Genomic DNA, 25273 nt, shown 5'->3' on the forward strand with positions numbered 1-25273 from the left:
TGGTATTTTTCCTTACTATTTTATTGCTTTGTGAAAAGGGATTTCAAAGCTTTCATACATGGCACTTTACAAATACTTCCCACCATAAAATTTAGAAATTAAAACATTTAACATTGCTGTTTTCAGACAGACTGTTTCAGACAATCTTATACTCACACAAGAGGCACACAACTGCAAGTATGTAGAAACTAGCGTTCGGTATTATCAGGTCTATTGTGAACTCTAGATGGACAACTAGTAGTCCTCCAGATGTTGCTGAGCTCCCAGCATACCATGGACAGCCTAAGGTTATGCTGGAATTTGTAGTTCAGCAATATCTGGAGGGCTGTCAATTATTTAATTTAATAATTTACACACAGCAAACAACAGGAACATGTTAGAGTGACCAGAGTGTTTTTTGACAAGCTGTAATATCCCTCAGTGCTACACAGGGTAACTTTGGCTCAATGCTCTTACAGTAAGGTTAATTAGCCCTTACTTAGGAAGCTTACAGCAAACCGTTTGCTAAGTTTGTATTTTTTATTCACAGCATTTACTGCAGCTGTGAATCCTTTATCCAATGGGGTCTGCAGTTTCTTTGTACAAAGTTTTTATTTTCAGTTATCGACAAGTTTCCTCTTGAGTTAGTAACTGTTGCTGGTGTCAGGTTCTATGCTTATTCAAGAAAATGTCAATTAACCGGAGGTAATTGTTTGTCAATGAACTGCTTGATGTCGGTCATCTCCTGTTGCAATAAAAAAAAACGAAAATTAGTTGTTACATTAAAAAAAGAAGCATAAACATACATACAAAGTTACGTTTATTTCCAGGATTTCCCAGCTGCTTTTTGTATTGTAATTTAGATTTTGGCATACTGTAACTTAGCATTTTTAGAATTATACATTTTTTTTTTTTTTTAAGAAGGAAATGAAGCAAAATGTTAGGCACCCCCAAGTGAATGTATTTACTTACCTGAAACCCCGGGCAGGTGCTCCTATCAGCATAAAAATGCACTGGCCCAGGGTTATTCCAGCGACCACCACAGAACGCTTCTCTTCCGTCTTCTTCTTTCTTCTCGCGGCTGCGCATGCGCATTTGAGTGAAAAGTCAGACTTAAACTAAAAAGTCGGCTTTTTCATTCTACTGCGCATGCACCTGCCCAGGGAAATTTGAAGAAAGAAGAAGCCGGAAGAGAATCGCTCTGTGGTGCTCGCTGGAATAACCCCGGGCTGGTGCAGTTTTATGCTTATAGGAGCACCGGCCCAGGGTTTCAGGTAAGTAAATACTTTCACTTGGGGGTGCCTAACATTTGGCACAACTTTCCTTCTCCTTTAAAGCAGATGCCTACTCTCATTCCTTCGGGAGTATATCTCACTCACCATGATCAATGTACCTGACTAAATGGAGGCAGCTGTGATGGTATTATAACAATCTGAATGATATCACTGGCCATTCACTCACCTGGTTACATGAGCTATGCATTAGTCCTGAATATGTCTTGAACTTGACGTTTGCTGGGCTTATTATAGTCTTTAATTTCTCGGAGGTTATTGTGCCAAACATGAGTGGAACCAGTGGATCACTTTCTCCATGACACTGAAGAACAGCTACATCTTTGTTAGCACTGTTAGCAGCAGCCTAGATAGAGCAGATTTGTAAAAAAAAAAAATATAGCCCAAATGGTTTATTCGCAACATTTTAATAAATGTATTTGATTGTTAAATTGAAGACGGGTCTGGAAGAAAAAACTACTTATCACAAGGAATTAAAGACACATAACCATCAAACACTTGTACAGCATAGAGTAACCAATTCCTCTATAAAGCATGGACATTGCTGGGGTTGGATAGGAGGTAAAGACTTATCAGTAAAAAAAAAAAAAAAAAATTACAGTAGAACACAGATTTTTTAAGTTTTTCTGGAATTTAGGTTGTTTGGATAAAGTCACCTATGAAAATGTAAAATTGGGGTTCTACTCTATTAATCTTTTCTTAACAATGAGATGATTTAACAAATAAATAAATAAATAAAAAGAATACCTGATGGTTCATTATTTTACCATGAAAATGTCCTAAATCTACAAACACATTTTTTAAGGAAGAAAACCATAAACAGAATTATAAGGGCGGATACCTGAGGAAAGGAAGATCTCAGTGGAAGCCAACAGCTTAATGCCACAACACCGCCTAATTTCTGTTGTGTAGTCAGGGCAGTGTACAATGATAAGGCTCCTCCCTACAAAGATAAAATAAATTGCCAGGGTCAATACAGCAATGGAGTTTGTACAAAAAAAGCCACACTATACATTCTCTGTACGTGACAGTGTGAAAATGTCCTACAGGAACTTCTAAATAAGAATATCATGTGCTTTAAAAATGATGCAGAATTTAAATAAGGTGCAGTCTAAGTAAATAATATGGAGAATATGTAATAAATGGTGAAAGAGAACTTGCCTCAGCCCACCGGAGGAAAATTCCACAGCATTAATTTCAGTGGAGGGCATATTTATCAAAGGTTAAAAATTAGGGATGCACCGAATCCAGGATTCGGTTCGAGATTCAGCCTTTTTCAGCAGGATTCGGCCAAATCCTTCTACCAGGCCAAACCCAAACCCTAAATTGCATATGCAAATCACGTGACTTTTTGTCAGAAAACAAGGAAGTAAAACCCACCCATAATTTGCATATGCAAATTACGGTTCGGATTCGGTTTGGTATTCGGCCAAATCTTTCACGAAGGATTTGGGGGTTCAGCCGAATCCAAAATAGCGGATTCGGTGCATCCCTAGTTAAAATTAACCATTCAATATGAAACCCACGAAAAATAAATGGCGGGCTGTGGAATTTCCCTAGAATCTACTAGTGCTATACTATACAATACTTCTTTCATTATGTCTGCACAACTTTAAGGGGCATATTTATAATTTTTACTAACATTGGAGATAAATATATTTGGAGATGTTGCCCATGGCAAATGCATTCAGTTAAGATAAGTTACCTGAGAAAAGCCTCCCAAGATGATTCTGTTGGAAGGAATTCCATTCTTTACCTCTTGGTCTATTAACGCCTTCACTGAAAATAAAAAGACTTTTTGTTAGAAACTGAAAAATTATTTATATAAACACACTTTAATGTAACTGGATGGTACAATTTAAACAAATATAGGAAATACTTCTAGCACATCCCACTACAATTTTGGTTGAACATACAAACAATACAGTTTCAAATTAACATTACACTTTTTTTAACCTGGTAAAACACCAAGTCACAATCTCTGAACATGTAGTGCAATCTGCTTGAAACAATATAAGAAAGATTAGCAGACAATTTCTAAACAGTTGCAGAACATATAAAAGGACAATGTTTGTTTTGGATACATATTGTTTTGCATGCCTTTTTCTGCATTTTCTGAAAGTATATGGTTTCATTTTCTATAATGATGCACCATAGTTTTTTTTTAATCAGTAGAATACTGAATCCTCCAAAAAGAAAAAATGTTAAAATGTAGCCGAATACCAAATTGAATCCAAATGCTAATTTGCATATAGAGAAACCTCAATTTTACATTCCTGATTTTAAGTTTCCCCACATTATATATATATATATATAATATATATATAGTTGCATTCAGCTGCTCCCAACTTTACAATCACTTGACTTTTAGCATTGAACAAACCCCAAATCCAAGGATTCAGCCAAATCCAAATCCAAAAAGGGCCCAGATTCTGTGCATTCTTAAAGCAAACATTGGAATCAGGGTATCGCTAGTTCTGTAAAGTTAGTGCTAGCTTTACAACGTTGCATCTGTAACAAGTCTCTCCTTTCTACTTGAAACAGAAATGCAACTACATTCAATTTAGTCTGTCTCAGGTCAGTGACGCCCCCCCCGTCACCCAAAAAAATTATTAGAAATCCTACTTTATCACATTAGTCAAGCAAAACGTACTTAATTTACACAATATAAATTATTTGAATCTTGTTTCCTTCGGTCTGGGAACTCAAACTTATAGCAAGCAGGCAGGAGCCATTTTGTGGACACTGTTATTAAGGCAAGCCTTGCATCATCTCAGAATCTTGTTTGTGTACCAGAATGGGGGACCTGATGTCCATCCCCATGCCCTGGCTACACAATTAAATGGTGAAGAGAACGAGGGAATGTGGGGAGAGCAGTGACATCTAGGAAGCGCTGAATGGAAAGTTAAAGTAATTGTCTGCCCCTCCTTTATACCCAAGGCATAGAGGAGGGGCAGACAATATTTGATTGACAGCTGAGATGTTTAAATGAGCTTACAGCAGCTATGAATGCTTTAATAAAAAATAGAAATTGGATTTCATGTTTAATTTGAAAAGGACTTTTATTATACAGCTTTGTGTGTTTGGGTGTCAGGTCCACTTTAAAGGAAAAGTGCAAAGTTTTGACTATTAATTTCCCTGCCATTAATTCAACTGACTTGCTCACTGCAACACTGGATGTTTGATGGGGATATGTTGTACCTGGAAGAACCTTAAAAGAATGTGGTAAGGCAGCTTGACTTGAACTTTTAATTGCATGAATGATGTAAAGAGATTATCAGAACTAAGATCTTTCAAACGTTTCATGCCATATAGCACATAGCTCCGGGTCTAGAATTTCTAGATTTTCCTCCTTGTCCTTCTAAATGCCTCCATAGAGTGTGCCGTTGCTAGAGAAATAAAGACCACTGTATTACCAATTACAAAGTTCCTCCAAAAACCAAGCCTCCAGAATTATGGAGGGGTTGCCTGCAATGCTCCCTCTAATTCCTTCTCAGTTATGTGCCAAAAAATTTTTATGTGCGCATTTTTAAGAACGGTGTGTTCGCAGGTCAGCATAAATGCAAAACTTTGTGTGTTCGTATGCACTGTCATCAAAATTTGTGTGTGTGCGCACAAGCACACAGCTTAGAGGGAACACTGAAGAATCAGTAGAAGAATCCATTATAAGGGAACCAATGAGTTGTAACCAGTATACAGTAGTATCCAGATAGTAAAAATCAAGAGAGGAGCTGCCAACCTACCCTTTTATTTCATATGCTGTGGTGTTTATGTTTTTTGGGATTATCTAATCGCATAGTGTCAATTTACAAAAATGCTGGTCAGTACAACAGAAAAATATAAAAGGAATACATAATGATGAAATGGGTGGTGAAATATACTGCAGCTCTATTTCCAAGGATATGAACATAGTAAAAGAGCTCCATGGACATTAAATAACTTTCTTTTGGGGAGCTGTTACATTTTCTGCAAATCTTCACAGTCCCATTCTTTGGGATTTTCTGTTAGAGAAAAAAATCATGACTGTGTTGTAGGTAATCATACAGTGAACTGTATTTCCCATCAGGAAATCCCTGGGAAAATGTGGTGGAGTTGTTTGTTCTGTCACGGCGAATGGTGAATTAAGATGTGATTTAAAACATGCTCACAGAATAAATTTTTTACAGAGATTAAAGGACCAGTAACTTAAAATTTTTTTTTTTAAAAAAATGTTAGTATACCACGAAAAAAACCACTAAGACAAATTAAACTTTAAATCACGCAGCCTTTATTAAGAAATAACTTACCGAAACTCCTCTTGCGCTTCTCTTTAGAAAAGGCGAACCGGAGACCCATCGTGCGGCGCTCAATTCCTCCTCCCTGCCATCCTTATAGGAGATAGCCAGGGAGGAGACATCGCGTGCAGCACGATGGATCGTTGCCGTGTCGCCTTTTCGGAAGAGGAGTGCAAGCGGAGTTTCGGTAATTTATTTCTTAATAAAGGCTGTGGGATTTTAAAGTTTAAATTTCTTGGTTTTTTTTTTATGGTATACTAACAATTTTTTTTTTTTTGATGTTACTGGTCCTTTAATCTAGTTTGGGAGCGGGATCTATTTACAGTCGGTAAGTTATTTTTATAACATCTAGTACCATATTGCTGTTTTTTTAAGTTATAAACTGAGCGTTCTGAGATCAGCATGCACCTATTATAATGATACTAGACATTAAGCCCGTTAAATTAACGGGCGCTAGAACATATGTAGAAAATTCGCCAGAGACGGTCCGTGGGGCACATGAGCAGTAGCGCAATCCCACGGACACAGGGACTGGTATTTTATATTGACTGAAAATGCTCCATGTTTAATGTGTTGTCTATTGCTCCATTTACATTTGAAAATTCCTATAACAGACAGCAAGGTCAGTGATCACACCGCTGCTTGTGACAAATGGGCCGACTCCCTATTCTCCCACTCAACACACGTCCGACACCCCCGGCTCAGAATTGCTGACCACCTCTAAAAAATTGAAGTTCGCTGGGCGAATTGCTGCCTTTAGCAAGGAATCAGTATGTGGATAATCTCACGTGTCCCGGCCTCCCCTCCATTTGTACACAAACCTGCTGCTGCGGTCAGCTCTTGCTGTATGGAGCCCTGCCGGAACTCAAGTGATCTCTCCTACTCCGTATCTTGTTCCCGGTCCTGCCGGTCCTCCGCCTCCTCCGGCTGCCGCCATTCGCTTATTCACCAGGACCCTGTTCGTGTCACTCTTGTCCCGAGGTCCCCCCCGACTGCGCCCTCACTAACACGACTGTCTGCAAGAACTCCCGACAGGCACCGCTCAGCTGCACAGCGCTCTCCCGAGACTAAAGCAATTCACACTAACACAACTGTCTGCAAGAACTCCCGACAGGCACCGCTCAGCTGCATAGCGCTCTCCCGAGACTAAAGCGATTCCAGCGGAAGTGGGGAAACACGCATGGTTAGCTTCCGTCACCCCCCTTCGGTCATTCTGGCCATTTTTTCAGTTCCGGGGAATTCATGTCAGTGCTGGGGCAGGAACCTGTGCCGTTCCCTGGTGCAGCAACCACACTCAAGACACTTGTTGGATTCACTGCGGGTAGCCAATGAGAATTCAGGGTATCAGTCCCTTATCTCTGTTCGGCGCCGGCTGGGCTGCAGCATATACGCAGCTCTCGCGAGACAGTTGGGAGGTATGCGCCAGAGACGGTCCGTGGGGCACATGCGCAGTAGCGCATTTCCACGGACACAGGGACAGACTGGACGCAGAGACACTTGGATTTTATTATATAGGATAATTTGCAAGAGGAGTCTTTGCGTAGTGCCCATCTTGTAGAGTATAGGAATATACAGTGCCCATGCGACATAACATTGCTTCTATAATCTAAAACTTTCAGCAAGAAAGTCAGTTGTTCTCTTTGCACATAACTGTTCTGCTTACCAATACAGATAATTAAAGGATTACAAAAGCTCAACAAAGAATTAGATTAGAAATGCTACACATTATATCTTGAGCTTCTGCACCACTTTTCTGTATCATCTTCTTTCTCTGCTGATTCAAAGCACATGCTCAGTAGGCTGAGCTGAAGGACGGACTCACAACATACACAAGTTTCACAATTTCAGATTCACAGTAACAGGCAGCACAGAAACCAGTGCGTTAGAAATGATTAATATTGATGATTTCCTTAAGGGATACTGTCATGGGAAAAAACTTTTTTCTCAAAATTAATCAGTTAATAGAGCTGCTCCAGTAGAATGCTGCACTGAAATCCATTTCTCAAAAGAGCAAACAGATTTTTTTTATATTCAATTTTGAAATCTGACATGGGGCAAGACATATTGTCCATTTCCCAGCTGCCCCAAGTCATGTGACTTGTGCTCTGATAAATCACTCTTTACTGCAAGTTGGAGTGATATCACCCCCTCCCTTTTCCCCCCCAGTAGCCAAACAAAAGAACAATGGAAAGGTAACCAGATAACGGCTCCCTAACACAAGATAACAGCTGATTGGTAGATCTAAGAACAACACTCAATAGTAAAAACCCATGTCCCACTGAGACACATTCAGTTACATTGAGAAGGAAAAACAGAAGCCTGCCAGAAAGCATTTCTCTCCTGAAGTGCAGGCACAAGTCACATGACCAGGGGCAGCTGGGAAATTGACAAAATGTCTAGCCCCATGTCAGATTTCAAAATTGAATATAAAAAAAATCTGTTTGCTCTTTTGAGGAATGGATTTCAGTGCAGAATTCTGCTGGAGCAGCACAATTAACTGATGCGTTTTGAATTTTTTTTCCCATGACAGTATCCCTTTAGCTTAACGTCTCAAAAGCAACTCAGAGAACAATGAACACAAGCAACATCGCTTACAATCAAAGGACAGCCTAAACAAGATCAGGGGATAGGGAGCTTTTATGTAAAACGTTTTGTTAAACTATTGTAAGACTGCTGAATCTCTGGGCAGGGATAGTGAGTTTCACATAAATACAGCATTTCTGGCCATATTCTTTTTTACTCTCTAGTTCTCATTTAAAACAAACAATCTCAACAATTTATAATAATCTCAAAAGGAATTATTATAGGCCAAATATAAAAATGTTGGCGTTCGTAACATATATATCAAAATAATTTTTTAATTCAATATAAACAACATTGTAATGCTTTAAAATGTAAAAGTAGAATACCATTTTCTGCAGCTTTTTTGATGCCGGCCTCATCCTCTTGAGCATCCGGAGACAATCCAATAATATCAAACCTAAAGATGATAAATATTTACAGTTTTAATAAAATTGACACTTTAGCATTTGACTGTATTTGCTTGTCAATTTTACTAATGCCCAATGCAGATGCAGGTCTCTGAAGGGAAGCCTTCTCCTTTGCACTCTAGTTCTATTTTCTAAGCGCCTAATGAGTCATAAAGTTTATGCCACACTGTTTCTAGCCAACAGCAAGCTTCCTAGGCCCTGTGGGGAACATTTTAATCACAAGCCAATTAAATTTTAATTAGGAGATATTAAAAAAAACATATTTAATTCTCTTCTTAGTTTTTACACAAGTACAAAAAAAAAAAATAAGAGAATAAAAGAAATATTCATTAACTCTTAGCATTGCAATCAACAACATTCCTAAACTATATATGGGAACTGTATGTTAAGTATGAGATAATATAGTCTGGTAGCATGCAAAATATGTTGGCGCTATATAAATACATGTTAATAATAATAAATGCCTTGAAGAAAAGATTATCATTCTTAGACAAACAGGATTGTATCTGGTTTTAATGATATTTAACTCAATATCAGGATTTCATAACCAAAATTAATTTCCTACATCTGTTTCTTTTTCTGCTTTGCATTTGTAGTTAATAGCTTGTAGTTTTGACTAGCAGCTTTTAAACTTAAAGGGGAACTCCACAAAAACATAACTTAAGCTTTTTGAAAAGTAAACATAATTTCAAGCAACTTTGCAATATACATCAATTAAAAAATATGCAGACTTTTCATGATTTTTAATGGTTTGGAACAGTTCCCTAAGCCTAGTCCCCTGATCATCTGTCTGACTACTTTGCTGAGCTGGCTGAATACTGTTACTTTGTATCAACAGCCAGCTGTCCTCAGCCTGCATCCTCCAAACCCCACAATTCACTGCACACATAATTTCAATAACGAACTGAACATCACAGTGCAATGCATTGTGGGTTATGTAGTTCCTGCAAACTCTCTGTAAACTGTGGAGAAGTTGTTACAATCGTGATGGGTATATTAGCGGTTTCTGTGTTATGTGGGTACATAAGGTACATACAAGGAAAAGTTGTGCTCACCACTAATTTTTAAAACCATTAGGCGGGGGTGCAAGTTGGCTGTGACCACAAAATACATATAGACAAATACAAGAGTCCTCTGCACTCAACCCATTATCAATATATTTAAGACAGAGACATGTTGTGCATACTGCTACTGAAAAATGCCTTACCCTTTAAACAACACAGGGATTGTTTGTCCATATATTGCAATATATTTAAGCTGGCCAACTACATCAAAGTCATCCCATATCTGGCCAGTCCTATGCTCAATTTTCATCTGATTCATTAAGAATTCTATTGCTTCATTATACTTTTACAAAGGGACTAAGTTTTACCTGCAACTTACTAGCTAAAAGTAAAACTCCCAAACTTGGATGCCCTTTTATTAGACACCAGTGGGATCACCTGACTATAGCTGGGAAGGGTGGGAGCTACAACATGGAGCTGGTCACTGCTCCTGTATAACTATAACAAACAAGGTAAAGTTGTGCTCACCACTAATTTTTAAAACCATTAGGCGGGGGTGCAATGAGGCTGTGACCACAAAATACATATAGACAGGAAGCAGCGTTCTGGCTATTATGTAACACACCCAGTCACTCCAGCCTTTATAGCTTACATTTTTGGCTAACTAACTATATTAGAATAATTTTTTATTTTGCACAGCTTATCCATTTATATGTTTTTTACTTTGACACTAAACAATTCCCTTAACGTAATTCACATTTTTAAAAAAGATTTCTCTTTTCATCTGTAATAAGAAAAGAGCCATGTACTTGATCTCAAATAATAAATAATTAATGCTTATTGGAGGCAAAAATGAATACTATTGGGTTTATAAGGGGCCAATTTATCAAGGGTCAAATTTAGTGTTCATGGGAATTTGTAAAAACACCCATAAAATTAGAATTTTTCAAATCCGGGTGAATGGGATTGACCCGCAAATTTGAATCAAATTTGATACGAGTTTTGTCTTAGAAAAGGAAGGCTACAAACAACTCCAAATTGATCTAAGGACATCCTCCATATGCTAAAACAGCAAATCGGCAGGTTTAAGGTGGCGAATATTCAAATTAGAATTCTTAAAGGGCCAGTACATGATAAATTTCGAAAATCTAATTAAATTTTTTTTTAAAAAAAAAAACTCAAATCAAATTAACGATTACCTAGCTGAATTTCACTAGAAAAACTCGAAAATTCTAATTTTTAATTCGACCCTTGATAAATCTGCCCCTTAATGTTTCATATTGATTATATGTGGTTCCAATGGTGGCAGTCCTCTACTACTATAGCTATTTGTGAGGGTCTGAATTGTCACACCTGATCTATGCAAGTAGTAAACTGGGGTGGTTGGTGTGTCTGATAAGAGAAAGCCTCAGGGTATCATTTAGCAGTGCATTGTGCTAGGTGCCAAAAATCGGGAGTCTGTAAAAGTGGCATAAATAAAGCATTTGCACCATGACACTTTTATGGGTACCTCAGTATCTATTCATTGTTATTGAAGCCAAAGGCATAATTGTATGGGCCTAGTAAACCCTGTGGTGTATGCATTTTCTTTTACACCACCTGTACAGAAAGCAAATAAACAGAAGCCATTGGTAAACTATTTACAGAAGAACACACATTTCTGATGCTGGAATTCTGGGAAAATGGTTTGACTGTGTAAAACCAGTGAATTGCTGCAGATCGTAAACAAGACCTTTAGTGTTTCATACAGTGAATACTTGCTCTGTCTTCTGCCTGTAGATAAATTTCATTAGCAAAATTGAATCGGCAGTATAATGAATCCCCTCTGCTGATGCGAATTATGATACGCTCATGTGAAAATCTCCAGTTTGCTTTGTTGCGTGCAGACAGCAGGAAATTATTTTATTAAGAAATATGTGGTAAGAAGTATTAAGAGTTCATCAATTAGTGTTAATGACAGCCATATGCTTTGACCACTATATCACAGTTGTATAAGTGTATATACATGGAGGAGGAGGATGCATCTTTACCAATTTATGAGCATATGCAAAAGTCAGAGCGTTTGCATATTAGATGTAAGGAAAGACGCACATAAATATTATGTTCTCTTGTGAGCCTCTTTGATCCAAATCAAATATTGTATCCATATATTTTTGTATGCCTATATGTGAAGAGTGTATATTAATTGTGTTTCAGTATCATGCATGTGCATAGCAGTAGGCATGTTCTATGAGAATATACCCTGATTTGCCCAGTTTCCCCAGTAGTGGCCAGTGATGCTCCACCCCTGTATAGCAGAGCTTTTTAAAGTTCATGCCTCTTCTTTCTGAGAAGCTAAACTGGTCCCTGATCTCCTTTCCCACCATGGCTTCCTAGATCCACCTAAGCCTGAAATAATTCCTGCGCGCCATTTTTGGGACCCATACCCGCAACCCGGACCCGCATTCTTACCCACTTGGAACCCGACCCTACCCGCAGGAACCTTATCCGCAGCCCGGACCCGCTGACCATAAAGAATCAGGAAGTGCCGTCATTGTAAACCGGAACCAGACCCGCTGCAGGAATCTACCTGAAATACTGCTTATTTAACTGCCCTGTCAGGAACACTCTATAGGCCACTCTGTTACGCTGGACAGCTTCCTTCAATAATTATGTCTACCAGTTGTTCCTAGGGTTAACACCAGGACAGGCATAAACTATCAAATAAACTTGAGCAAATAATGTTTGAACATGATGTTTGATAAGGACAGTGCTCAACTAAGTACAATAATAACTAAATACTCAGGTTCAGGAGAGTGACTTTTTTTCCAATCACTCCCTCCTTCATAATTTACTACGTGGGTGATGAAATCACCCAGATTGAGTATGAAGTCAGTAGACAGTACTCTCAAGCACCACTCACCTTCTGCAAGAGACCCAGATACTCTTAACCATTGTCTTGAGAATATAAATACACATCATTTAGTTTTACACACTGTGACCTACAGCCTTATAATGGTGACCACCAAGACAAATACCAGTTGCACCACATTCTAATCGCCCATGATATGGGTAAATGTGATATCATCAAAGTTTAGCGTATACATTTTCTTATACTAACCTATGCACTAACTCAGGTTCGATTACCACAAGAGAAAGAGGTTAGCATTATATATTATCTACAACCAATCTCCACTTAACAGATGTAGTCAGTCCATGATAACTTCCCACCAGATTCCAAGGCCCCTTCACGGAATAATTTGGCCAGCCCATGTTCACCTAAGGGTATGAATGCCAGGTCAGGCTCTTACTAATATATGTGAGGCTCTCAAAAGCACCAAAGCCAACCCTCCCATAACTACAAGGAGGGGATAATTACAGGAACGACCTTGCCGTTTCAAAGTCTAATTGGAGTCTTTGATTTGGAGAGGGGAGGTATGTCCAAATATAGGACAGGAGCTAGAGTAAACCTCTGGTCTAGACTGACAAAATGGATAGGGGCCAGTGGGTATCTTTAAAATAATCCTACCATGAAACTCAATGCACATGATTATGTGACAATTTTCTACTTAATACAGAGCACTAGTGATAATGAATTCATTTTTTCTCTATATATGTATATCAGAGTTTTAGATTTTACACAGTTTTTGCACAAATGAAGTATCTGTGATAGGAGAGCTGTTGTTGTGGCATATGGTAACACCTGCTAAGATAGCCAAGAGCAAGGATTATGAATACTTGGCCTACATTTCAGGAGAGCAGCGGAAAAACAAAGCTTTTCACAGAAAATTTAAAAGTAACACCCTGATCACACTGCTGTGATGTGGTAATGAACTGACATTTTAACAGAACAGCTGAATTTATTTAAAAAAAAAAGTATGATTAGTGCACAGTTATTCCCTAATATCAAGTTATGGAACTAAGCAGATATATTTTAGAAAAGGAAAAAAAAATGGATGAAGGAAGGACAGTCAGTGACTCTAATAAGAGGTAAAGGAAGAATGGGGTATATTTTAAAGGACAAGGAAAACCCAATCTAGCTTCTAAGTATTTTTTTTTGCAGGCCAGTGCGACTTTTAGTAAAAAAATGCACTGCCCAGCACTCATTAGCATTAACAAGACTCACACATGCACAGAAAAGAAGGATCCTAAGTCTACTATGCATGCACAAGTCTAAGTCTGTCAAGAGTTGATGGGAAAAGGAAAGCAAGATAGCGGTGTGCTGCTGCGTTACATTTTTCTCCCCTGTGCCATTTTTTCCTAAAAGGAGTACCAGCCTTGGAAAAGAACGCAACAATTGGATTTACTGGGGTGCCAAATTGGCATAAAAAGAACAGCAGAGTGCCGAACAAGAAAGAGAAGAATAAAAAAAATAAAGTAAATACTAGACACTAAATCATAAAATACTTCATACACTTATACAAAGTGTGACAAACTACCAACGAACTAAACTTCTAGTCATCCTTCACAATATAAAAATAAGGATGAAATGCATAGGAGTACTTACCAGGAAGGCATAGCCATATTCATGTTCAATGAAACTGGCATTATGGGCCTGAAATTACAGAAATAGAGGTGAATATACTGACTTAAATACTACAAGATAATGTAGCATTATTAAAAGCCAACATTGTTTATAACAAGATTAATATGCAAGCCCTTCCTTGCTTTTTAAGTTAGAAAATATGCAATGCTGTCGTATCTCCTTACTAGTAAGTATTTTGGTGGCACCCATACACAATCAGTGCATATATGGTGGGTGCTCTAACAATCCTGGGCTCAATACTATTGCGGATGGTTTGCGATTTTTGGATGGTTTGCAGGTCGGGCAGGTTTGAAAATCTCATTAACCAATGCACCATACCTGCCAATGAATGATACACTGGCAAATGAGGAAATGAAAAGGAGCTGCAGCTCCTAAATAGGGCTTGCACTTTTTGTCTATCTGTTGTTATTTTTTTAATAAAGGGATCATGTCATCGGAAAACATGTTTTTTTCAAAACGCATCAGTTAATAGTGCTACTCCAGCAGAATTATGCACTGAAATCCATTTCTCAAAAGAGCAAACAGATTTTTTTATATTCAATTTTGAAATTTGACATGGGGCTAGACATTTTGTCAATTTCCCAGCTGCCCCTGGTCATGTGACTTGTGCCTGCACTTTAGGAGAGAAATGCTTTCTGGCAGGCTGCTGTTTTTCCTTCTCAATGTAACTGAATGTGTCTCAGTGAGACATGGGTTTTTACTATTGAGTGTTGTTCTTAGATGTACCAGGCAGCTGTTAGCTTGTGTTAGGGAGCTTCTATCTGGTTACCTTCCCATTGTTCTTTTGTTTGGCTGCTGGGGGGGAAGGGAGGGGGTGATATCACTCCCACTTGCAGTACAGCAGTAAAGAGTGATTGAAGTTTATCAGAGCACAAGTCACATGACTTGGGGCAGCTGGGAAATTGACAATATGTCTAACCCCATGTCAGATTTTAAAATTGAATATAAAAAAAATCTGTTTGCTCTTTTGAGAAATGGATTTCAGTGCAGAATTCTGCTGGAGCAGCACTATTAACTGATGCATTTTGAAAAAAACATGTTTTCCCATGACAGTATCCCTTTAAGATAAATATAGCAAATAGGGAGACTGAAGCAACTCCATTTTTGGTTCATAAGGTAATAATTAGATTCCCAGTGCATGAAAAATCCCCCTGTATAATGGACTCTGTTTTACAAAACAGTTACAATAAAGGGTAGACAGAGGGGGATCATTTACTGGTAATATAATTATCTAACTTGCAAAGACCAAACATGGAATCGTTTCAATTTCCCTGTTTAGCTCAAGGAAAAAAGATTTTCGTTTACTATTTAACAATAGACAAAAAGTACAGTCCCTATTTCGGGCTACAGCTTATTTTCACTTCCTCGTCTTCCAGTACATAACAATAAGCAAACAGTATGTTTAGCACAAGTACTATTCATTAACCTCATGTGGGCTATACTGTCCCTTTAAAGGAATTGTTCAGTGTAAAAATAAAAACTGGGTAAATAGATAGGCTGTGCAAAATAAATAATGTTTATAATATATTTAGTTAGCCAAAAATGTAATGTATAAAGGCTTGAGTGATTTGATTTCGAACATATCAGTCAGGACACTACTTCCTGCTTTTTCTCTTGGTTTACACTGAATGGTTACCGTGGTTACCAGGCAGTAACCAATCAGAGACTTGAGGGGGGGCCACATGGGTCATATCTATTGCTTTTGAATCTGAGCTGAAAGCTGAGGATCAATTGCAAACTCACTGAACAGAAATGTACCATGTGGCCCCCCTTCAAGTCGCTGACTAACTCAGAATTATAGAGCTGAAAAGCAGGAAGTTGGATTCTGGCTGTTTTATTAGACATCTGTTCACTCCAGCCTTTATATATAAATTTTTTGGCTAACTAACTATATTAGAAACATTTTTTATTTTGCACAGCCTATCTATTTAAACAGTTTTTATTTTCACATTAAACTGTTCCTTTAAGGTCATATTAACATCACATAATCACCATCTTTTCATTAATATCAAGTAATTTCTAACACAAATCTAATAGTGCGGTGTGTGATAAATGGACACACGAGTACCAAAAAATGCACTTCTACCTGCAACACAAATATAGCTGTCACTTTTTGTTTTACTTAATATTGCATTCTATTCTTTCAGGAATAAGTAAATGGTTTTCATTCTGACAGTAGTATTCCCATAACAGGCCTTCAGTACAGGCAGAAAAACAAACTTACGCATGTGGACAGATGTACTTTACATGTGGACTCTTGATACTTGCCATTGCTTCAGCCCAGCCATGCCTGTTGGGTATAAAGAGCATTTATAACATTATAATACACACAGCCTTCCTCATTCTTCCAGTACACAAAGTAACATCTGCTCCAAGTTTCACAGCATTCATTTCAAAGGATAGGGATATGGAAATGTGTGCCGTGTGTTAAAGTCAGCTTCTTCTGTATTTTGGCTAGGTTCGGCTCTGAGATGTAGGGAGTTTTGATGGAATCATTATGATTGGGTTGGTTGAAAAAAGTTGAACTATATATAAATATATTTAGACACATTAATCTATGTAATGTATAATAACTGACTTTATATCAAAAGCAGTTAAACTGTGGTGATTCTGGCAACAATTCAAGTGTGAAACATACATACCCGGTATCTCCAAGTCCATGTAGGAATATAACCTTAAAAAAAAAAAAGAAAGAGGAAAAATTTAAGCTGAAGGAAATGTTGAACTGAAAGCAATAGAAATAAGGCAGAATGTGATAACTGGTTTCATTGTTAGATCATTATATGACAAAATATAAGGTTTTGTGTACCAATGGTATAGGCACAAAACTGCACCCAAGACCAAATTACCTGTTATTTGCACTTTGAACGTTGCTCCAAATTATGCCACTTTGTTCAGTTTTTCCAGTACCCATTGGAGACATATAGACAATACCAGTGGTGTAACTTGATGTTACTGGGCCCCACATCAAACGAATTATAGGGCCCCTAAAATATCCAGAGGTTGTTCTGTTTTACCAATAAATGTTGAAATTGCTCATTAATCAGGGTCTCCGTGAGCCGCAGGGTCTGCTTCCCCTGTAGTTGTGCCCTTGGACAATACTCAATGCTGCAGATGAAAATTCTAACATGTATTAGACATTTATCAAAAAATGCCCAGCAAGAGCAGAGATGCCTTCAACCCACATAAGCTTTTTATAATCACAAATTAAGTTCAGTCATGCTCATCCCTCCTTTTAACTTTAATAGTGCCTCAGAATTCCCATGGCGTGTCACTCTAAGCTCCTTAGTTAGCACTGAAACTGCTCAGATACAGCTACAGTTGGCCGCAAAGTACTTGGAAGAATTTGACAGGCGTTTGTTTGTTCTACCCGTTTGACTGTATGGTACGACAGTAGTTCAGCAATAAGATGGGAGCAGACAAAGGAAAATCCCAATAGGGAAAGGGTTAGGCCAGAAGCATCAGAAAGGGTTACTCCCTGTTAAATCATGCAGTTTTATTGATTGTGCTCACATTTGTACAGGGGTGGGATCCATTATCCAGAAAGTTCCAAATTTACTTTTTCTCTGTAATTATAATACAGTATCCTGCATTTTATCATGACTAAAATAGAATGAATCCTCATTAGAGGCAAAACAATCCTATCGGGTTTAATTCATTTTTAAATCATTTTAATAGCCTTAAGGGCATGGGCACACACAAAGATTCGGGGAAATTTAGTTGCCAGGGGACTAATCGCCTCTTCTTTGGTCAACTAATCTCCCCGAAAAGCTTTCCAGATGGCTAGAATCTAAATTGGGATGGCGCTCAGATCGCTTGTTTTTCAGAAGTCGCCCGAAGTTTCCTCGTGAAGCAACTTCGGAAAACAAAGAGCTTCGAATGCCATCCCACCAGTGATTTAGATTCTAGCTGGCGGGAAGGATTTTCGGGGAGATAAGTCGCCCGAAGAAGAGGCGATTTTTGGCCAGCTTAAATATATCAATATATATACACAAACAATCCCTGTTTTTCCTAACAGGTGCCCTTTAAGGTATGGAGATCCAAATTACAGAAGGATCCCTTTTCCGGAAAACCCCAGGTCGTATGTAATTTGGATAACCGATCCCATACCTGTATAATCAAGTTATCATATTCATTTGGGTCAGGCAAACATTTTTGGGAGGATTTCAATATCCAAACAATGGATTCAGTGCTTCCCTTAAATTCAGTTATCTGGACTCTGCTGCAGTATAAGCTGAATATTTCATGAGAGGGTTTATGTTCTAAATGCTTCGCATGCCAATGACCTTTTTTTAAATGGAGGCAAGCACTCACATGGTACTCTGCGCGATGATGTCCAAGAACACGCATATTAGTAAAAAGAAATGGTTACGTTAGAAACTCTGGCAAATTAGCAGTCTCAAAGGAATCTCTGAAAACTGCGTCATGCACACAGACACATCTTGTTCTATTTTGGGCATTTGGGCATGTACCAGTGTTCATGCTGTGGTTTCCTGCAGTTTACAACATAGAAATGTAATAAGCTTGGGCTTGATAGTTCGTTAACAGCTGCTTAATGAACTGCACCACAACTAGACCACATTATGTCTGTGGCCAGCAGATACATCACTTATTTATAAGGCAGCAATGTATTCCATAGTGCTGTACAATAGAAGAGTGTAATCTAGCATCAAAATAGAGGCTACAATGCAATATGATGCTGGAGACCAATAACTGTGCAGGTCAGGCAATGTTATTTTGACAATATAAACACTCAGCTCTAAGAATTCATACATCCAGCTTTTATTTAGCCCACTGCGTGTTTTATGCAATTTTACTGACTGAATGTAGAAGCATAGCCAGACAGCTCTCCTACACATCAAGGAACCCTGTTATGACACAAGAACTATTATGGCTGTACTTCCTCTAGAGCAAGAAATGCTAACATTAAGCTGACACTTCAATTTTACAGAAAGCATGGGAGTATGTTTCACTGTATAACCTTTGCGGTATGTATTGGATTCAACAAGGATATTACAGAAAGCCATTCAGTTTATTGTTGAACATGACTGCCACACCTTTAACCCCGTGTCTTGCATTATAGGGCAAGTAACACTTGAAAATAATAGATAATTTCTAACAACTGCAACACTGAACTTTTTTTTTTTTTTTATGACAAGTCATTTAACAAATATGCCAAGGATGTTCACGATATTTCTTTTAATGAATATTCTCATCCCTTTTCATATACAAGTACACCCTAACATCATTAATATTTACCACTCAGCTACTCTCTAAAGCGGGGTTTACACGTATCATTAAAATTACAGTAAATGCAGTTTCCACTTCGGGCGACTTCGGAAAACGAACCGCCGCGTGTGATTAGCGCCGGCGTTTTTTCATTTTAGCTGGCGCAGAGTCAGGGAAGGCGTTTGGGCAGATTGGTCACCGCAAAAACAGGCGACCAAATCTCCCCAAAACGCCCAGTGTGGACTTACCTTTAAATGGGTTGTTTACCTTTGAGCTAATGTTTAGTATAATGTAGAGAGTGATATTCTGAGACAATCTGCAATTGGTTTTCATTTTTTACTATTAGTGAGTTTCGAGTTATTTTGATTTTCATTTGGAAACTCTCCAGTTTGCAGTTTCAGTTTGCAGAAATATGGCTGCTAGGATCCAAATAAGCCTAGCAGCCATGCATTGATTTGACTGAAATATGAATAGGAGAGGGTCTAAATGGAAAGATGAGTAGGAAAAAATAGAAAATACTAAAAAGATATAGCCTTATACTAGTGACACATGCTAAAATTTGGGGAGATTTAGTCACCTGGCAACAAATTGCCTCTTCTTCGGGCGACTAATCTCCCAGAAAAGCCTTCCCGCCGTCTAGAATCTAAATAGCCAACAACAATGGTAAAGTGCTTCCACCCCTGATCATGTACCCTTTGCGGTACCAGGTGCTACACTGGGGGACCCACTCCTGGGGTGGTTAACCTTTACGTTAATTTTTAGTATTTTAACTCTAAGCAACTTTTCCAATGTCTTCAAAAGAAAAAAGCAAATAATTAAAAAAAAAAAAACTAATTTTTTTTTTTTTAAATTATTTGCTTTTTTCTTTTGTCTCCGTCCAGCTTTCAAATGGTGGGCCACTCCATGTAAAAAAATAAATACTCTGTAAGGCTACATATTTATTGTCAGTTACTTTTTATTACACATCTTACTATTCAACCCCTCTCCTATTCATATTCCAGTTTCTTATACAAATCAATGCATGGTTGCTAGGATCATTGGGACCCCAGCAACCAGATTGCTTAAAGGGGTGGTCCACCTTTAAGTTAACATTTAGTATGTTAAAGAGTGGCCAAATATAAGCAACTTTTTAATTGGTCTTTATTGTTTATTTTTTAGAGTTTGTGAATTATTTGCAATCTTCTTCTGACTCTTTCCAGCTTTCAAATGGGGGTCACTGCCTCCATCTAAAAACACGCTCTGCAACGCAACATATTTATTGTTATTGCTACTTTTTATTACTCATCTTTCTAGTCAGGTCTCTCCATTCATTTTCCAGTCTCTTATTCAAAGGCTTGATAAAGGGCCCTGCGTGGCCCGAAACGTTGCCAAACTTTATGTCTGCCGTGAGCCAATAAAAACACTTTTCTTCACAAGACAAGTTTGATCGGTGTGCTACAGTTTTCTTTGGATGTTCGAGTTATTTGGACCTTGAGCAGGAGGTCCTGTGGACTGTTTAGCACCCGGCACCCGAGAGGGTAATTACGTTCAGGTGAGCACTCTAATTCTGTGTGTCTTATTCAAATTAATGCATGGTTGCTAGGGTGATTGGGACTTTAGCAACCGATTTGCTGAAATTGCAAAGCTGCTGAATAAAATACCAAATAACTCAAAAACCACAAATAATAAAACATGTAAACCAATTGCAAATTGCCTCAGAATATCCATGTCTACATCATACTAACAGTTAACTTAAAAGGTGAACAATCAATGATTTCCTTTTCTCTGGTACCCCTTAATCATTCCCTCGCCTACTTACAAATTTAAACGCAGGCGGAGATCCGCCATCGCCTCACCATGGCTTGTTTTTGCTACTGATAATGCAGGAGATTCCAAATACATATCTTTATGTGCTGCCTGCTCAAATAACCTTTTAAACACATTCATGAAAACTTTGTTTTAACATTTACAGTGTGCACATAATTAAGTGCAAGGAGTGATCAGGGTAGACAGCTTTTAAGCATCTAGGGAAGATGTGAACCATTTTATGTTAGTAAACGCCTACATTTTTAGCAACACACACCTAGTAGAGAAGAGATCAAAGAGAGCTTTATAAACAGGAAAAGTGGTTGTAAATCTTTGCACAAGAGAATAGAATACAAGTGAGGGGCTTCAAACAACATTAAGAAGCAGAAAACCTGAAAGGCACATAAGTTGTTATAGTGAGCAGTCAATCTAATGGTAGTGAGCTTCTGTGAACAATTCAACGAATACATCCCCCTGCCTATTTTCCTTTTCAAGACAGTAAGCTGGGCAGCTCTCAGCAATAAACTAGTATATATAAATACCACATTACTTGGAATTTTGTCTGTCCCCTTTAAAAACAAATAACATGATATAATCAATATCATACTGGTGGACCATGCTCCTTCTCCTCTTATCAGTTTAAGCTATATGAAGTTCCCCAGTTACAATCTAGCAGCAGCATTTTACTTGTGACCTTGGGACAGTTTTCTCAGTGGCTTGATTTGCACTCAGACAATAAGTCATGAAGTACAAACTCTGCACTGCAGACACTGGAAACCCGACACGCACCAGGCACAGCCCTAAGTGCACTACCAGCTGTACAGGGAATAGAGGAGACTTGAGAACACAGATCTAGCTTTGTACATTATGTATTAAATGGCTATAAAAGATCATATACTGTGTATAGTGTACCTTACAATTAACAATTTTTCTAGTAACCCTGAATTAAGACATCTGACTCACACATCAAACATCTTCTGTTGACAGACTTCCGACTCTGCCCCACCCTCACCTAGAAATACTAATTGTGCCTTGTGTTTGCAGATTGCGAGCTCTAATGACCAAAGTGATCTCCACTTGTATTATTGTTGTGGTTATACTTCTGTACCTCCCATACTGGTGTAACACAATGGAACCTTGTACATTCATTCTAGTACGGCTCTGTGTATTTCTTATGTATTCCTTCCTACTTATAGTACAGGGTGACATGGCTGTGTATGGGCGTGGGTGCCTTGCAGGGGTATCCAATCTTTCTATTTATCCTACAAATCCTCACCCCAGACAGACTTTAGTGAAAGTGGAGTGGCTGTTGGGAATTGAAGTCTAACAACTAAAAGGCTAAAGGTTGGACACCTCTAGGCTCAGTTGAGCCTTAAGCTGGCCATAGACGCAAAGATCTGATCGTACGAATCAAGGATTCGTACGATTTTCAGACCGTGTGAGGAGAGTCCCGACATTTTTCGTCCGGCGGAGATCGGTCGATTGGACAGGTAAAAAGATTTCTGTCGGCTGCCGATAATATCTCTGCATGTATTGCCGATCTTACAATTTTCAGTGGGAGACTGTCACTAGCTTTGGTCGGACATAACTTTCATACAATTGCTGTCAGGGGCAGAACATCGGCTGATCTGTTCTTTTCTACTTTATTAGATCAGAATGGTTAGTGGCAGGTCGGGAGATGGGGAAGTAAAATGGGGAACCAAATCTGATTCTGGTGAGAAGGGCTGAAAGGAGCCAAAAAGCCCTTAGCTAGCAATTAAATGCAAAGTATGGAATCAGAAGGTATGGACTTGTCTCACGCCATACACACAACACTGCCTAGATAACAAAAATGAGTGTTTTGATTTTCTCATGAGGCATCATGGGCGGAGACATGCAAATCACTCCTTTGTGTCCCTTTGACCAAATCTGCTTCCAGAACGGCTTGGTTTGTAGCACAGATATAGCATAATGGTTCAGAGCCATATATCCAAACTTGCAGACAGCCTGTTCTGATCATGTTAGATCTCATCAGTGCAAGATATTGGAACTTGGCTTCTGATGGGTAGGTCTTGGGGAGTAGCAAAATGGGGAACAAAATCTGGATATGGTGAGAAGGGCTGGATGGAGCCAAAAAGACCCATTTTGCTACTCCCCAAGTCCTACCTCTCATGTTCCAATATCTTGCACTGATGAGATCTAACAAGATTGAAGGTCTGCAAGTTTGAATATATGGCTCTGAACCATTAGGCTGTATCAGTGCTGTTAACCAGCCGTTCTGGATACATAGTTGGCCAAAGGGACACAAAGGAGTGATTTGCATGTCTCCGCCCATGATGCCTTATGGGAGAATTAAAACTGTCATTTTTGGTATCTAGGCAGTGCTGTGTGTATGGCACGAGACAAGTAAATACCTTCTGATTCCAGAGGGCATCACTTTGCATATAATTATTAGAGATGGGGAAGTCCGATCGGTCGATGATTCGTACGATCAGATCGTTGCGTCTATGACCAGCTTAAATCAGGTCTAGCGAGACATCTTATTTACAGGTGCTTTGGATGAAACACAGGGCTCCAGTCTGTAACTTTATACAAGTTCCTAATTAAAGGATCATTGTAGAACAGAGTTATTCCATGCAGAGCTCCTTCTTAAGCCAAAACTTGCTTAGTACCCCCCCCCGGGCAAAAATGGATTGATCCTAGAGCTGGTGATCTCCCCCCTCCCCGAGTGCGAGTAGTAGGGACTCCCCAGTAGGAGCAATGAGTGCACATGGCACAGACGATACACGCATGGGAGAGTTCAAATTACTCACCGCGGCCGTGGCTTTCCTGGCGGCGGGCACGATAGCAGGCAGGGGTGCAGACATGGTGTTCCCGCACATACACCAGGTGTACCCAGCTTGTTCCTATTGGGGCGCCGGGTAGCTTGCTTGCACTGGAACAGGCTCACGGAAACGCGCAACGATACAACCCTTCAGCTCTCCCGTGCGCGTTCACAAGAAACGATGGGCGAAACGTCACAACCTGAGACGCCTGCAGCCAATCACTCGCTGAGGAAAGCGGAGCGGTGGGAAGTAAGATTAAAGGGCGTAGGGGGTGACGCCACTGAAAACGCACTCACTGATTGAAGAAGAGCATGTGGGCGGGGCAACAGGGAGGCCAGCGATGTTTGGTTTGGGAGATGGATTGTTTGCTGAGTCACGAGGAGGCAAAGTGTTGTGCTCGGACAGGCGCTAGTGTTGGGCTGCTGTACACTGCTGCTCCCCGGAGTGTTCTGCTCAAATACATACCGGGTAACGCTGCTTAGGTGCGGAGCTACATTTGCCCTTTTGAAAGAACGTACATCGCTTTAAAATTATATTTTCTATTGGTGAAAGTTCGCAGTTGCTCCTTTTTTATTCATGTGCTTTTTTTATTATTTTTTAGCTTTGCAGCTGTGACATGGACATGTGACTATCTGGTTTGTACAGGTTAATTGCCCTAGGAACAAGCTAGAGGTGTGGAAATCAACAAAGTCCCTGAAATGAGAAATACCGATCGTACAAATCATCGACCGATCGGACTTCCCCATATCTAGCAATTACATGCAAAGTGATGCCCTCTGGTATTTACTTGTCTCGTGCCATACACACAACCTAGATACGAAAAGTGACAGTTTTGATTCTCCCATAAGGCATCATGGGCGGAGACATGCAAATCACTCCTTTGGGTCCCTTTGGCCAACTATGTATCCAGAACGGCTGGTTTATAGCACAGATACAGCCTTGTTGTTCAGAGCCATATATCCAAACTTGCAGACCTTCAATCTTGTTAGATCTCATCAGTGCAAGATATTGGAACATGGCTTCTGAGGGATAGGACTTGGGGAGTAGCAAAATGGCTCCTTTCAGCCCTTCTCACCATAACCAGATTTGGTTCCCAATTTTGCTACTCTCCAAGTCCTTCCTCTCAGAAGCCATGTTCCAATATCTTGCACTGATGAGATTTAATAAGGTCAGAACATGCTGATTGCAGGTTTGGATATATGGCTCTGAACCATTAGGCTGTATCTGTGCTATAAAACCAGTGTTTCTGAACCAATGTGGGTGTGGTTGGTCAGCATGCTATCCCCTAAATTTCTCCTGCTCTAGGCACGGGCATTGGTGCCCTTTCCACTAATCCAGGCCTGTAAATATCTTTTTTTCCCTATTAATAAAATTGGGATGAACCATCATTT

General features: G+C 39.2%; 1 protein-coding gene across 1 annotated transcript; it reads right to left on the bottom strand.

Annotated features, from left to right (window-relative positions):
* On the bottom strand, positions 1–23996 carry lypla1.L (lysophospholipase 1 L homeolog). Its single transcript, NM_001092316.1, is given in 9 exon segments — positions 1–724; positions 1441–1617; positions 2113–2214; positions 2977–3050; positions 8455–8525; positions 14026–14073; positions 16289–16354; positions 16707–16738; positions 23871–23996. Coding segments are annotated over 9 exon segments (693 nt in total). The 5' UTR covers positions 23940–23996; the 3' UTR covers positions 1–670.
* Positions 23997–25273: the final 1277 nt, after the last annotated feature.

Source organism: Xenopus laevis, chromosome 6L (genome assembly GCF_017654675.1).
Source record: "Xenopus laevis strain J_2021 chromosome 6L, Xenopus_laevis_v10.1, whole genome shotgun sequence".
NCBI classification, from domain to species: domain Eukaryota; kingdom Metazoa; phylum Chordata; class Amphibia; order Anura; family Pipidae; genus Xenopus; species Xenopus laevis.